Source organism: Haliotis rufescens, unplaced genomic scaffold, assembly GCF_023055435.1.
Source record: "Haliotis rufescens isolate VD_foot unplaced genomic scaffold, xgHalRufe1.0.p SCAF_11, whole genome shotgun sequence".
NCBI lineage: Eukaryota > Metazoa > Mollusca > Gastropoda > Lepetellida > Haliotidae > Haliotis > Haliotis rufescens.
The window spans coordinates 22,328,306-22,344,466 of NW_025963791.1; the positions used below are offsets into that span (position 1 = coordinate 22,328,306).

Below are 16,161 nucleotides of genomic sequence, written 5' to 3' on the forward strand. Positions count from 1 at the left end.
GTGCCGTCTGATCCCTGCAATAGCGTAAAAACCCGTAAACCATATGTGCTTTTGGTTTCAGCTTCCTGTTGTGATGAGGAAACCCCCGAAGACTACAAAATCTTTGTTTTTTCTGGTCCCTGGAGTGGTGTGAAAACCTTTAAATCATGTATGTTTGTGCCGTCTGGTCCCTGGTGTGGTGTGAAAACGCCTAAACCATCAGTGTTTTTGGTTTCAGATTACTGTTGTGATGAGAAAACCCCCGAAGACTACAAAATATTTGTTTTGTCCTGTCCCTGGAGTGGTGTGAAAACCCATAAACCATATATGTTTGTGCTGTATGGTGGCTGCTGTGGTGTGAAAATCCATAAACAATGAGTGTTTTTGGTTTGAGATTCCTGTTGTGATGAGGAAACCCCCGAAGACTACAAATTCTTTGTTTTGTCTGGTCCCTGGAGTGGTGTGAAAACCTGTAAACCATATATGTTTGTGCTGTATGGTCCCTGGTGTGGTGTGAAAATGCCTAAACCATATGTGTTTTTGGTTTCAGCTTCCTGGTGTGATGAGGAAACCCCCGAAGACCACAAAATCATCTTTGTTTTGTCTGGTCCCTGGAGTGGTGTGAAAACCCGTAAACCATATATGTTTGTGCTGTCTGATCCCTGCCGTGGTGTGAAAACCCGTAAACCATATGTGTTTTTGGTTTCAGATTCCTGTTGTGATGAGAAAACCCCCGAAGATTACAAAATCTTTGTTTTGTCTGGTCCCTGGAGTGGTGTGAAAACCCGTTAACCATGTATGTTTGTGCTGTTTGGTCCCTGGTGTGGTGTGAAAACCCGTAAACCATAAGTGGTTTTGGTTTCAGCTTCCTGTTGTGATGAGGAAACCCCTGAAGACTACAAAATCTTTGTTTAGTCTGGAACCTGGAGTGGTTTGAAAACCCGTAAACCATAAATGTTTGTGCTGTATGGTCCCTGGTGTGGTGTGAAATTCATAAACCATATGTGTTTTGGGTTTGAGATTCCTGGTGTGATGTGGAAACCCCCGAAGACCACAAAATCTTTGTTTTGTCTGGTCCCTAGAGTGGTGTGAAAATCCGTAAACCATATATGTTTGTGCCGTCTGATCCCTGCCTTGGTGTGAAAAACCGTAAACCATATGTGTTCATGCTTTCAGATTCCTGTTGTGATGAGAAAACCCCCGAAGACTACAAAATCTTTGTTTTGTCTGGTCCCTGGAGTGGTGTGAAAACCCGTAAACCATGTATGTTTGTGCTGTCTGGTCCCTGGTGTGGTGTAAAAACCCATAAACCATATATGTTTGTGCCGTCTGATCCCTGCAATAGCGTAAAAACCCGTAAACCATATGTGCTTTTGGTTTCAGCTTCCTGTTGTGATGAGGAAACCCCCGAAGACTACAAAATCTTTGTTTTTTCTGGTCCCTGGAGTGGTGTGAAAACCTTTAAATCATGTATGTTTGTGCCGTCTGGTCCCTGGTGTGGTGTGAAAACGCCTAAACCATCAGTGTTTTTGGTTTCAGATTACTGTTGTGATGAGAAAACCCCCGAAGACTACAAAATATTTGTTTTGTCCTGTCCCTGGAGTGGTGTGAAAACCCATAAACCATATATGTTTGTGCTGTATGGTGGCTGCTGTGGTGTGAAAATCCATAAACAATGAGTGTTTTTGGTTTGAGATTCCTGTTGTGATGAGGAAACCCCCGAAGACTACAAATTCTTTGTTTTGTCTGGTCCCTGGAGTGGTGTGAAAACCCGTAAACCATAAATGTTTGTGCTGTATGGTGGCTGCCGTGGTGTGAAAACCCTTAAACCATAAGTGTTTTTGGTTTCAGATTCCTGTTGTGATGAGGAAACCCCCGAAGACTACAAAATCTTTGTTTTGTCTGGTCCCTGGAGTGGTGTGAAAACCCGTAAACCATAAATGTTTGTGGTGTATGGTCCCTGGTCTGGTTTGAAAACCCATAAACCATATGTGTTTTTGGTTTCAGCTTACTGGTTTGATGTGGAAACCCACGAAGAACACAAAATCTTTGTTTTGTCTGGTCCCTGGAGTGGTGTGAAAACCCGTAAACCATATATGTTTGTGCTGTATGGTCCCTGGTGGGGTTTGAAAACCCATAAACCATATGTGTTTTTGGTTTCAGCTTACTGGTGTGACGTGAAAACCCCCGAAGACTACAAAATCTTTGTTTTGTCTGGTCCCTGCTGTTGTGTGAAAACCCGTTAACCATATATGTTTGTGCTGTCTGGTCCCTGGTGTGGCGTGAAAACGCGTAAACCATATGTGTTTTTTGTTTCACGTTCCTGGTGTGACGTGGAACCCCCCGAAGACTACAAAATCTTTGTTTTGTCTGGTCCCTGGAGTGGTGTGAAAACCCGTAAACCATATATGTTTGTGCTGTCTGGTCCCTGGTGTGGTGTGAAAACGCCTAAACCATATGTGTTTTTGGTTTCACGTTCCTGGTGTGATGTGGAAACCCCCGAAGACCACAAAATCTTTGTTTTGTCTAGTCCCTGAAGTGGTGTGAAAACCCGTAAACCATTTATGTGTACCTTATTTAATTAACCTCGGGCGACAAGCGAACTCGTGCACATTTCTGTGTTCCGTGTTGCTGCCAGTCGCATGTTCGCCTAATTTAGAACCTCAGTGGGCGTGATCCGGGGCGGAGCATAGCGATGTCAGTGGATCACACTTGTTAGAGCTTTAGACTAACTGTGATTATTATGGAACAAGCACGTTTCGCTACATCTATAACATATATCAATATGATGTCTACAAATCACCTGATCCCTTCACCAACGGCAGTTACCAGCCACAGAGGGCATATTCAGGTAAATGCTTTGGTAAAGTTTCAGTGTCATGATGGGAGGGCATTATTGTACTACACAACTATTTTTGTGACATTTTATCAGCTTCAAGCTGGTTGTTATGAATGATCTGGTTTATAAACTGGTATAAGTTTTATTCTATCAACGACTTCACAATTGCCTCACGTTTTCAGTGAAAAATTAACCTTAGTTTTCGCTGAGACGAACTTTCACGTCTGAATTCTGAAAGGTATATACTAGTGATTATTGATAAGTTCTGAGCCTCATATAGAAGCAAGCGCGTGAAATATTTTGTTATTGACAGTATATGATGTCATAGCGGTATATCCACATATTGCAAGATAAGTAGGTATTTACCAGGAACGATTCCATTCCATTATCACAGAAAGTGTGGAAATTAAGAAATTATCATCAGCTTTCAACGTCTGTTAGTCTTAATTTCATCCCGTAATTGACTCAAAAGTGCAGCATAATATTCGTCGTTTATTGTCTGGTATTTACCTGTATCTTACGCCCACTTTTGTTTATCTTCTTTATTAATGAGCTTGTAACTGACATTTACAAAACGTGCTGTCATGGTGTGTTTGTTTCAGAAAGTATTGAAGATATTATGCTACTACTTTTTGCCAACGATGTGACTATGTTCTCATATACAGTTATTGGTCTACAAAGACAATTAGATATCTTAAGAAAATTTTGCATTACCTGGGGCCTAAGTGTGAATCTTGATAAAACAAAAATAATTGTATTCCGAAACGATGGTATTATACGAAAAAATGAAAAATGGTCCTATCGTTCTATAAATGTAAAACTTGTCACTTACTACAAGTATCTTGGAGTATTTTTCTCCTCAAGGCTAATCTGGCTAATGGCCTGTAAAAACCTAGCATCACAGGCTTCTAAAGCCACTAGAGCCATTTATCATGCTTTCAAAAGAAATAGCTATATAACATTCGAAACAGCTTGTACAATGTTTGATTGTAAGATTGCTCCTATATTACTTTATGGGGCTGAAATCTGGGGGGCAAAATATTATGAATGTATAGAAAAAGTACATACGTCCTATTTTAAAAACTATCTTTGTATCGGAAAATATGCATCTAATAAAGCTATTCTTGGTGAAACTGGGCGATTAAATATGTTCGTGTTTAGCAAAATAAGGGTACTTAAATACTGATTGAGATTGCTACGTATGAATCCATGTCGATATCCATAACATCCATAACAATGTTACAATCTACTTAAACAGTTAGATGATAATGATAAACACACCTGGGTGTCTGATGTAAGATATATTTTGTTTTCTTCAGGCTTTTCATTTGTATGGATCTCTCAACTTATTGGCGATGAAAATCTATTTTTACTAAAAATAAAACAAAGGCGGAGTGATATGTATTCTCAAGAGTGGCATGACTCTATTTCTTCATCAAAATATCTGTCTCATTTTGCAAATTTGAAATCACTTTTACAGCCAGAATTTTACATCAATAATCTCACGAATAAATCACTCAGGAGAGCATATTGTAAATTCAGAATATCGCTACACGGTTTTTAAGATTAACATGCTAAGAAAGTCAAAACATACAAATGAAGACTTGAATTTATATCTATGTACCCACTGTAAAGGGAGGCAATTAGAGGATGAATTTCATCTTTTGTTTTTATGTTCAAAATATTCTTCTGTCAGAAACCACTATTTGCCTTGGTTATCCAATGTCCATCATGATAATCCCAGTTTATGTAATCTTCTCAACTCCAGAAATATCAACATTGTAAAGGCTTTGGCCTTATACTTAAATCATGTATTTAATGTGAAATAAGACTACTTGTATTTATTTTCCTGACATCACGTGACGCAGCAATTAGTGTATTTGCAATTGTACTCTAGGCCACATGGCCCAAAATACTGAATAAAGAATCTTGAATCTTGAAATCTTGAATCATTGGAAGATAGTCCCACCTTATTCTCCATATCTGTCCTGCCAGACTTCCATCTATTTTTAAACACGAAGAACGCTCTTGCCGGAACCCATTTCGACTTGAACGATGACGTCTTAGCAGCTATGGCGAACGTGAACGGCAGCCAAGAGAAGGATTTCAACGTTGACAGAATCATATCAACGTGGAAAGGAACTGCGTTGAAAAATAAATCATTCAAATATCTTGATGTCACGTCTTGGCTCAGAGCATAACCAATCACCCCTCGCATATTGCATTCCTTGTGTGGAACCACACGAGATTAATAAGCTCTATTATTACAGTGTAATTGGTGAACCGCTTGATATAATTAAATGCCAAATTATGCTCATTGACTTGCCCACGGTTGATTTTACTCCAAAATTTTGAAAACTCAAATTTGTTCATGTCTTTCAGCCGTCAGTATGTATTTGACTCTGTTGATACTCTGTCCACATTTCCAAGTTCATTAGGAAGGGTTGCAATGGCTGTTTCAACTTTTTTTAAAGACATGATCAAATCCAAGTTTTTAACTATGGCAAAAGTAACCATAAGCAAGTCAATGATCATAAATAATAAATGAGGCGTTATTTGATAAATTTCACAAACAGTTTAAAATGTTCCTCAACGTAACATTTGTAAACTCTAGTGGGCTGTATGATACATGTACAATTGCATGTATACATGTATTTTGTTCCAAACATTTCAATAATATTATAATATTTTCTAATTTGTTTCAGATAATCTTTGGACCCATGTTCTCCGGCAAAACGTAAGTGAATTGTTTCGGATTATCATCGTTAACAAAACGCGTCAAATTTAACGCTCTTGTACTTTCTTATTATGAAATAATAAAGTATATATTCATGCAAACATTTGACGACATTTGTTATAATAGTATTATTTTAATAAGGTCATATAAAACGAATGGTCTGACATAGATAGTTGACACATGTTCAGAACCAAAGTAGCATAACAAAATAAAAAGGCGGTAACGATCACCGCCCCATGGGATTCACGAGTAGAATAGGTCCCCAACAGGGCATCGGTTGAGTGTCTTGGCTGAGTGTCATAGTACCCCGATAGCTTGGGACGTTACTTACATAATCAATCACTGGCTTGTCTGGTCCACCCGATTATTTACAGGGGGGCGCCACATAGTTGGAATAGCAGATTGCGGCGTAAAACAACAAAGCATTTCCGTCACACATTCACGCCACACAATTAAGGTCACGTCTTTCACTCCGATATGGCCCCTCCCTTCATGAAGATCTGACGAAACTCTATAGAAGGTCGTGCAAGGTGACCAAACTTGACTGTTCACCTGACATGACCTCCTTTTCAGAGGGGAATCGTATTGGAGTAAAAGATCTGATTTAATAATAAATTTTATTCCTTAACTCACATCTTACAATGCATTCTCGATCCCTGCTTTTTACAGCACAGAATTAATGAGATTAATGAAGAGATACCAGGTAGCTAACCACTCCTGTCTCATAGTGAAGTACGCCAAAGACACCCGCTACGACAATCATGGCATCGCTACACACGACAGGTAAAACCGCTGACTACTTGTCGGAGCCACTTTTTTCTAATTGAGCCAAACAAAATTGATTATTTGATACATTTGATCCGTTCAACCTCAAACTATTTTCTGTTGGGTTTTTTACCCAGTTTGCCTGCACGCTCTGCCAAAGTCGACGATGCCAATTTAATCTGCCAGGTCAAAAAAAGTGACAGACGGCCAAAAGAAAGTTCAACAAAATCAGTTTAAAATACATCGTCCAAACACAACAATGCTCTACACAGAAAGGGATGTTCAGGCTACGGTTTTTTGTAGAACAAGCGAAAAAGTGAAAAACACGTGCCGCAACGGCAGCCGAAACTATACGTGCAATAAGGGTATATAAATGATATGGACACTCACTCTGATAAAAAAAATAACAACCACAGAAATTCCACTACTGACATCCAAACAACGCGCGCGGGCCCTGGGTATGATACTGATGGGGGCCACCCATTCCCACATTGCTTGAACTTTGTTGCTATACCCTTTTGCAATGTTACATACAGACCGGGCAGACATCAGACAGGCCAAGAACAGACCAGGGTAACTACGCCCAAAGATGACCGGTAATTACGTATTTTGCATCTCCGGAATTTATTCTTGACGGTGACGTCATCAGCGGCTTAAGCCATGGGACATATGGTTGGTCGACAAACAGTGGCCAGGAGACTCATGACTCAATGAATGAGGGCTTACAGACCAAACAGAGGACAGTTATTGACAGCGCAACATCGTCGTCAGAGATTGGGGTGGTCCCGGACTGTACGTCGTTAGCATCACCATCACTGGAAAATGATCGTCTCAACCGAAAGCCGGGATGTCATGGATCGCGACCACATCTTCCAGTCCGACAAGAACTGATCCAGGTCATCCAAGAAGAATGGCGACTTATCCCACGCGACGTCATTAGACGACAGACTTTTTTGTGCGCCGGAGTTTTTTCGTGTCTTGTAGCAGGGGGTGCTCATACACGCTATTGATGTGACGTGTCATTGAACTAGATCGAATTTAGATGTGCGTGCCCTTTGTTCATTACGTTAAAAGCTTGTTCTTGCTGCCTCAATTCGGGCAACTGTCATGCCAATATCGGATGTTGTATGCCTATCATTTTAAATGCTGATTTCGTTGAGATTTTGATCTTTTCAATACATTTTACTTCATGCATCTATCTTTTGTTGTTTTGAAACTATGGAGTGATTTAAAACTCTGGTTAAGTTTCTTTTGGCCGCCAGTTTATGATACCTGTATCCAATACATAACCATCGAATAACCAGTTTTGGTTTGTTTATCATTTTGACGCCAACAAACATGGGTGTATACTTTCTTTTGTCGGGCAGTGTTGTCAAAGTGTAAAATCTATAACCACTTAATCATTTATATTTAATCAAAAAAAATTATTAACGCCTTACTGTCTTCGAAAATAATTTCTGTCATTTTGCTTTTTATAATTCCGACCACGTCATTCTGTTGAAACAATTAAACAAAACATGTTTGCCAGGTCTAACCAATTAGAAAGTATTGGAAATATTCGCAGAACGTGAAATATGTCCAATTTCCTGTAAGTTTGAAGCTTCTGAATGAAACCCTTATTCCCAATGTTTAGAACAGTGTTGTCTGCCACTGCTGCCCATGAGCTGATGTCTCTCATACCTGAGGCGCTGAAGTATGACGTCATAGGCATTGACGAGGGACAGTTCGTAAGTAAGGAAGAGTGAGTGAATGTTGTTAGAGAAAGTTGCACGCGGAGAGAGAGAGAGAGAGAGAGAGAGAGAGAGAGAGAGAGAGAGAGAGAGAGAGAGAGAGAGAGAGAGAGAGAGAGGGTGGGGTGGGGTGTGGGGTGTAGGTGTGGGGAATGAGGCACTGCCGCCGCATTTCCCTGTGTAGAGCTGCATCCCTTGGGAACACCAGAAACATATCATAAGATTGTAGGTTCGAGTCCCGGTTCGCCCTGATTATGTTCCTAGGCTTGTCAGCACCATACCAGTACTCGTGGGTTTCACCAAAGTTGTATTCGTCTGAGACCACTTACTTTTACATTAAACGGCACGCCGTGATATAGCTGGAATACTGTCAAGCGGTGTAAAACCGAACTCCCTCACTCATTTAATTTTAAAAGGAAACATTAGTCTGTTAATTTCCTAGGGGTCGTTCGCTAAGTACTTACGGCATACGCTTACTAAAAACAAATCATTCACGTTGTTAGGCGATTTTTTTTATAAACGTGTTAAGTCTGTTTGAAACATTTAACGCGGAGGTCAGGCTTTCAGCAAACAAATTCTAAACAATAGTTATACAAACAACATTTGTGGTGCAGGTCAGGGTTAAATGAGTTGTTAAATGAAAGATAGCGTTCAAGGGTCAAGGATTAAGTACATATTCATAGTGCATTACAAAGTTCCATTCGGAGTTAACAACTAATGTGGAACAACGATATTCAAAATAATTCAATAACAAGAGAAGGAACAAAGAGGAAAGCTTGAAATTTGAAAAATGAACTAATTGAATATATTGCTAGAGGTTATATTTGAAGAGACACTTTGAGTTTCGTAGCATGAAATACATATTTCATTTGGAAAATGTAAGAATGATAACCGTGGATATTGATGAAATACGTTTTTATAAATTTAACAATGGATGAATTGTCGTAAAATTCTACATAAGACATCGAATTAACCATGATGAATAAGCCATACAAATTAGTAAATACGGGTCCAGGGTATGTATCGTAATATATAACACAGCTACGCGGTGAATCGAAAAGGACAATTAAAGAATGAAGTGTGGTTTATTTAACGATAAAACATTGTTCTATCATGACGTCATTTCTGGAGATTCGAACATGCGCTCGCAACTTGACGTCGTATATTAGGGAGAGGGGAGTGTCAAGTGGGTTGTTCCCAATAGATGTAGCTGGGCAACGCAGATAAATGCGGCGGCCGAACGATCGCATCCAAAAGCGGGAGTGATATGACAATCGGTTTGGGGAGAAAAGGTACAGGTATTCGACGTTAGGGTTGTGAGAATATTCGGGAAATACCCACCTGTGCACAAATTGGACTTGTGCGACATTGCTGAGGTCTGACTCTATTGAGTCATCATTATAAAATTACGGGGAAATATCTTTAAAGCTTGTACAGTTTATCATCATCCTTAAAGAGGCTGTACATCATGTTGATATCTCATGTAATAAGAAATAATCGACACGTGGTCGTTGTTTATGGTACAATAAAACACTGCACTCCTCATGGTTTATTCTCCCCGCAGTGTTTTATTGTACGATAGCCAACTCACACTCGTCGTTTATTTCTTAAATAATGTAGAAAAATACACTGGCTAGTCAAGGATGCACGTGACATGCAGTTGCCCGACTTACTTGGTTTGCTTACAGTTTCCTGACGTGGTGGTTTTTGCTGATACAATGGCAGAGAAGGGGAAAGTTGTCATAGTAGCAGCACTAGACGCGACATTCCAGAAGAAGGTAAGTTAAATATAGCTGACAGCTAGTTAGAAATAATTTATGTGCATAGTCCAATGAATAGTCGACCCGTGAAGATCCGGGGTAGAATAGGTCTTCAGCAACCCATGCTTGCCGTAAAAGGCATTGCTGCTCATGATGTTCACTGGATGTCTGGCCCAGACTTTATTTTTTACAGACAGCAGCTCGCGGCGTTAAACAACAAGCAAACAAACACTGAATAGACACAATGTTACCAGCATGTCTGATGGCCATGAATTGTTTTATTTAACCGGCATATCGAATTACTCTGAATGGCGTAATTAATGTTCAGGGTTTCGGAGACATCTTGAATCTCGTGCCGCTAGCAGAGCATGTGATGAAGCTGTCGGCTGTCTGCATGAACTGTTACAACGAGGCATCGTTTACCAAGAGGAAAGGAAATGAAACAGAGGTAAGGATGGTGCCACAGTAACTTTCACTTCCTTAAACATAAACTGTGTTATAGACAACAGATATACATTATGTAACGATTATTATTTTCGCAACTAAGATGAGTACAGAAGAAAATATATATAAGTGACAATGTGAACATATCTGTCACCTTAAGGGGCGTTTTCAGATAGAGATCCTTCATATGAATGAGTGAGTTTTGTTTGTTTGTTTGCGTGTTTGTTGTTTAACGCCGCACTCAACAATATTCCAGCCATATGACTGCGTAAATAATCGAGTCTGGACCAGACAATCCAGTTATTGACATCATGATCATCGATCTACGCAATTAAGATACGATGACATGCATCAACCAAGTCGTCGAGCCTGACCACCCGATCCCGTTAATCCCCTCTTACGGCAAGCAATGGTTGATGAAGACCTATTCTACCCCGGATCTTCACGGGTCTCTTGGTGCCTGAAGCGACAATTGAGTTGTTGGCGGCGCCCTGTCCGGGTCGGTCACGTATGCTACCTGTATGTTGATACCGCGTGAAGAGTCAGCCAATGGTCGTTTGGTACATGTGGAAATGGCTTGTGGCGGCTGTCTCCATGAACCAGCCAGTAACATCCCAAGAGCGTGGTTCCTCTCTTCTAACGTCAAGGCTGGCATACTCATGAGGTGTGATCAACTAGAAGTTCACATTGCCTTCTATGCGTCCACATTCAAGGAACGCACGTGCAAAACGCCATGATGTTTTCAAATTACAGACAAGATGTGTTTGTGTCCAAATCGAAACACATCGAATGAGATTTGATCCCGAACGACGTCATTGTTGTGTTTGACAATGACTTTTGTGTTATCACATGCCTAAATACAAAGAACAACTTTATATGCTTTTTGGGGCCAGTTTGCCAAATACTAGTATTACTAAATATCGAATACACGTTTTCAAGGTGTCAGAATAATTTAATAGAACCACAAAGGAACACACGATTCTTTCTCCACTGGAAAAGTAAGGTCTTATATAGCAAAAAAACAGGGACAAATAGAGAAGACAAAGCTGTTGAGTGGCTGATGTTATCATTGGTAGAATGCACAAACTGAGAAAACAGAATCGGAATAAACCCCTTCTGTCCCAGCCATCTAAAGTCTGGCTGTCCTACATGTAAGGTTTGTTCCAGCTAACAGGACTTAAAAAACATAACCATTATGTGCATTATGCATGCATCAATTGTTTGATCAATGAACTTGGTTTAATTGACACATCATATAATGCCACATTTGAGAGTTTTGACAAAATCACAAATCAGTACTATTCAAACCTGAAGACATGTGCATTCCTTTTTGGTCCAGGGTTCCAAGGCTCCATAAAACTCGTTTGCAGGGTCCAACAAATGAACCGCCAACTCTCTATCCCAAAGATTAACCATAATCCTGACTACAATCAAGGAAGAACGTTCTTAATCGTCACCAAGAGTATTTGATACAAATAGAATTAACACCATGTGGATTCTCAGAAACTCAAATATGTCAAAACATTTTATTTTTTACTTTTGTACGACACCGACACGACAAAGCTAAGGAAAAGCTTCATTCCATGGTCAATGGGGCATTTGACACTAAATATGGTGACCATATGCTAAGGACAATTTGTCAAAAAGGAAGACAAATGTCATCTAAAGTTTACTGAGTAAACAATATGTGAAATACAGGACTATGTCATAGATAATATCCCCATGGGCACCAACTGTGACATGGAGATAATACAAATAAAATATATCAGCACATTTTAATCAAGTACAGTTTCGGATTAAATATTCGCCCATAAATATCCAAAGTATAATCTAATTTTCTATCATTTTCTATCATTGTCATATAATAAGCTGGGTTTTTAAAAGCTTTCAAAGCTACATCTGTAATAAAACGCCTTATACAGTTGCAGTATTGCAGAGCGTTATTATAGACAATAAACTTCATTTATTGATATTTATTAAAACAATGTTTTATACATATTCGTGTAAGATGGAAGGTCGCCATGCAAACGTGAATGACTGCATCAAATGATTAACGTTGGAATATTCAATAGAAAAAATGTTACGCTTATACATCTTATCAGTGGGGTAATTTGAGAAAAGTTGGGAAATTGTTATACCTGTGTTCCAGAATTAATAAAACGAATGCTACTGTAGCAAATTAAAATAAAACTATATGTAGTGCATGTCAGTTTGTTTTGTTTTGTGAGTTACCCTCAGTTGTCAAACCCTATTACATTGATATTCGTAATTTACTTAATACCCATTCATATCTGAATATGTAATGCTTGATAAGAGAACTACGCTATAAATCGCAAAGAACAATGAATAACGAAGAGTGGTTATTTCGCGATTTAACATTGTTCTATCATTACGTCATTTCTGCAGATTCGAGAACATTCGTCACCACTCGCGCCTTTCCGTAACATGCAAGAAGACTCGTCCCCCTAACGATGAATATTATTTGAGAAAATACGACAAACCAATCAGAATGCGCGTATGATTTCAAGTTCTTCGTCAAAGAATCCCTCAGACATATTTTTGATTTTACACCCAATATACCCAAGACACAGTTGAATGTGTTCAATCATACTGTCCCGAAATGCTTTAAATTGCATTTGAAAAACATAATATATGGGGACATATACGTGAACCATTACGCAACGAGTTGACAATTGTTTTAGGTATGCCCATTTGCGCTCAAACGGAACCCGGTCGCAAGAATGGCCATGAGAGGGGCACGAGTCGCTATTCGGCTTGTCCCGGAATAACACGAGTTGGTCACGAATGATTCGAGAATACACTCGCAACTTGATGACGTCGTAGACCCTCAAGAAGCTGTTCATAATTTTGTTATCTTATATAAGAAATAAACGACTCGCGGTCGTTGTTTTGCGCACAATAAAACACTACAGGGATAATAAACCCTGCGGCCCTCGTGGATTATTATTAAACAATATGTTTATGTTATCAGGTGGAGGTGATCGGGGGCAAAGACAAATATCTAGCGGTGTGTCGTGCATGCTTCCGAGGGAACAGTTTTCACCAACAAACCAACACCACGACTGAGTAGTCCACGCCTCTATCGATCAGCCGTGTCTGTGTGGTGGAAGAAAAGGTGTCTGTGATTTTTGTCTGAGACAAAACAGTTATTTTAATGTCTTCCTTTTAGTATTCATCATACAGCTCAGCAGACATATATTTCACAAAGAACATTGTCCGGGCAAGCATGCCACTGTGATGTAGTCAAAGGGCATATTATGTATTACACAGAATAATATTCATATTTTTTAATATTTAAACAAGACTTGTATACATACAGACCTAGAAACTATTTGTTATTAAAGTATGTCAGTAAATTGCATTGACCATTTCTTCTCAAACTTTGCAACAACAGATATTAAGTAGTTTAGGAACGGCCATAATATATTCTAGGTTAGGCTGTTGTTTTAGTTTAAGTTATTTTATAGCGCTTCAAAACGTTATCCGAGCATTCAGAAGTCATGCTGGATTCTACACACTAAAAACCCCACTGTACTCAGTGATCTGTGATCTGTTTGAAGCTCGCGTACAACCAAAATATTTTTCTTCTCAAGATGTTGTTATGTTTGCTGCTATGTTACACTGCACGAACTTGTTCCTTTGACATTAATCGACTTGGGTGCCATTTAGCTGTTATTGCTATGGTTATATGCTAGGAATCTTCATCATGAGATAACAGGTTTATTATATACTTCAGTGTGAAAGACTGAGTTTTCTGAAGTTGAAAAAAGTGATATTTTCATTGCAGTGAACATAACACTTGATATTTCACTGCGGTGAACATAACACCTGATATTTCACTGCAGTGAACATAACATGTTGACGGAACTATGTTGGCCTACACGAGACAGCTCGTACACAAACTGTTGATTTACGTCAGTTCAACGTTGACAAGTCATATAATGACAGATGGTCATTTATGTAGTTAATACCGATTCTTATCGTTTGTTTATTTTGTTGAAAATGAATTGTATTAAACTGTGAATTTCTCTTCTGATTTGCCAGTCGATACTTTACGTTTCGCAAAGCGCCATTTTGTTACTTGAATTGCGTGTATTCTTTCGCTTCGAACAACCGCCTCATTGATTTGAAATTTATTTTTTGATGAAGTTGATTTTGTATATAATCATATCCAAATTTATACTAAAGAATTTTAGTGACATCAAATATTTTTAGTTACTTTTGTTTATATTTTTTAAGATTTAGCAAAGACGGAACTACATTTTTAGTCGTACTTACAGGGGGTGGAAAACCATCCATGTGTGTTATGTAGGGAGAATTTACGCTTGAAGGTTTAACATTTGTAATGAAATAATTTAATCTTCCCGCAGACAACTACACCAAAAGTATATAATAAATATGAATCTCGTGACGGGGGGAAAGGAGATATTTCACTCGACACATGAAATATCCTCTATGTCTTTCATCAAAGGGGGAAGTGTCTCACAGCATCATTCTTTAAAAAAATTCTTTAGTCCTTTAATCTAGGAACTCGACACATATCGGTCAAACAGCCGTTTTCATTAATTATAAAACGTCAAGGGCAGAAAATAATCGATTATCCGCAGAAACAGATTCCATTGGGTATAAAAGGCAAAATAGTGGCGGCATTTACATGAATATGAATGGATCACTTAAAATCAGTGCTGACACCAGGTGCGAAATGGGTAAGCGTGTCCAACTCTACCGGTAGCAACCACTACTCGCACGATTTTCATAAAGAAAGTAAGTGTTTGTGGCCTAATCCGCACAGCAGCTCTCCTGCCACACGACTTCATTATTGGGGTACCTGGAGGCATGCCACTATGGTTCTACTTCACCAGACATGTATCGTCCCAAGTCGGAAGTGACATCATTAAACCGGAGGTACATGGGCTTTTGTTGCTGTTTTTTTGTGGGGCATAGGTGTTTTTTCTTCATAAAAGAGAGTTTTTCCAGTCACATTTCAAATTATTCCTATTGAGGAAATGTTGAAATTTACTCTCTATTCACTTAAACATAATAATTGTACAGACTAAGGGGATATTGAAACAATTCACGGATTTCTGCGATTAATTTATGGCTCTAATTAGGTGTTTTATGGAAACATCACGCCGTCAGAGCGTAGCGGGTCATAGCAATATTCTTAGTAGTTAAAGAATACCCGATTCTTTCATATGTCTATGGTTAATCAGTCATGAGTGGTTGTATTGCAAAACTTATACTTGTGGGTGTTCTTTAACTTGTTTTGAGTAGTATTTGATCTTACAGTGTGAATATCATAATGCTGGTGTCCGTCAATATACTTTTTGACATTTGATTTATGATCAACTTGTATTGTGTCTCTTGTGTTGTACAAATCTATACAAGTATATGTACTTGCATATAGTAATTTGATGAACACCGCTCTAAGTTAGTGAGTATGGTTTTACGCCGCTTTAAGGAATATTACAGCCCAATCTGGCAGGGACGCCAGAAATGAGCTTCACACATTGTACCTATGTGGGGAATCGGACCTGGGTCTTCCGCGTGAGGAGCGAACGCTTTAAACAGTAGCTAAGTTACCTGGCCGCTCCCATCTCTGTGATAATGGTGTTATCACAGTTGATATGTTTACTTTGGTAAACTACACATATGGAGAGACATCCTAATTAGTGTTGCCCACAGTTAACGTTGATAACAATACGAGGTGAATTACTATGATTATATATGTATGTATGTATGTATGTATGTATGTATGTATGTATGTATGTATGTATGTATGTATGTAAGTATGTAATGTATGTATGTATGTATGTATGTATGTATGTATGTATGTATGTATGTATGTATGTATGTATGTATGTATGTATGTATGTGTGTATGTAA

At 38.9% G+C, this 16,161-nt stretch overlaps 1 protein-coding gene across 3 annotated transcripts; it reads left to right on the forward strand.

The window, feature by feature from the left end:
- The first annotated feature begins 2,503 nt into the window (after positions 1 to 2,503).
- On the forward strand, positions 2,504 to 14,311 carry LOC124137211 (thymidine kinase, cytosolic-like). 3 transcript variants are annotated; one of them, XM_046503404.2, is made up of 7 exons: positions 2,522 to 2,830; positions 5,524 to 5,555; positions 6,225 to 6,338; positions 7,954 to 8,047; positions 9,739 to 9,828; positions 10,139 to 10,258; positions 13,247 to 14,311. In XM_046503404.2, exons 1-7 carry the CDS (start codon positions 2,723 to 2,725, stop codon positions 13,343 to 13,345), a joined length of 657 nt encoding a protein of 218 aa, XP_046359360.1. In that variant the 5' UTR covers positions 2,522 to 2,722; the 3' UTR covers positions 13,346 to 14,311. The 3 variants fall into 3 exon arrangements, with proteins under 3 accessions (XP_046359362.1, XP_046359361.1, XP_046359360.1); XM_046503406.2 differs by lacking the exon at positions 10,139 to 10,258 and having other exon boundaries at positions 2,504 to 2,830; XM_046503405.2 differs by lacking the exon at positions 6,225 to 6,338 and having other exon boundaries at positions 2,519 to 2,830.
- Positions 14,312 to 16,161: the final 1,850 nt, after the last annotated feature.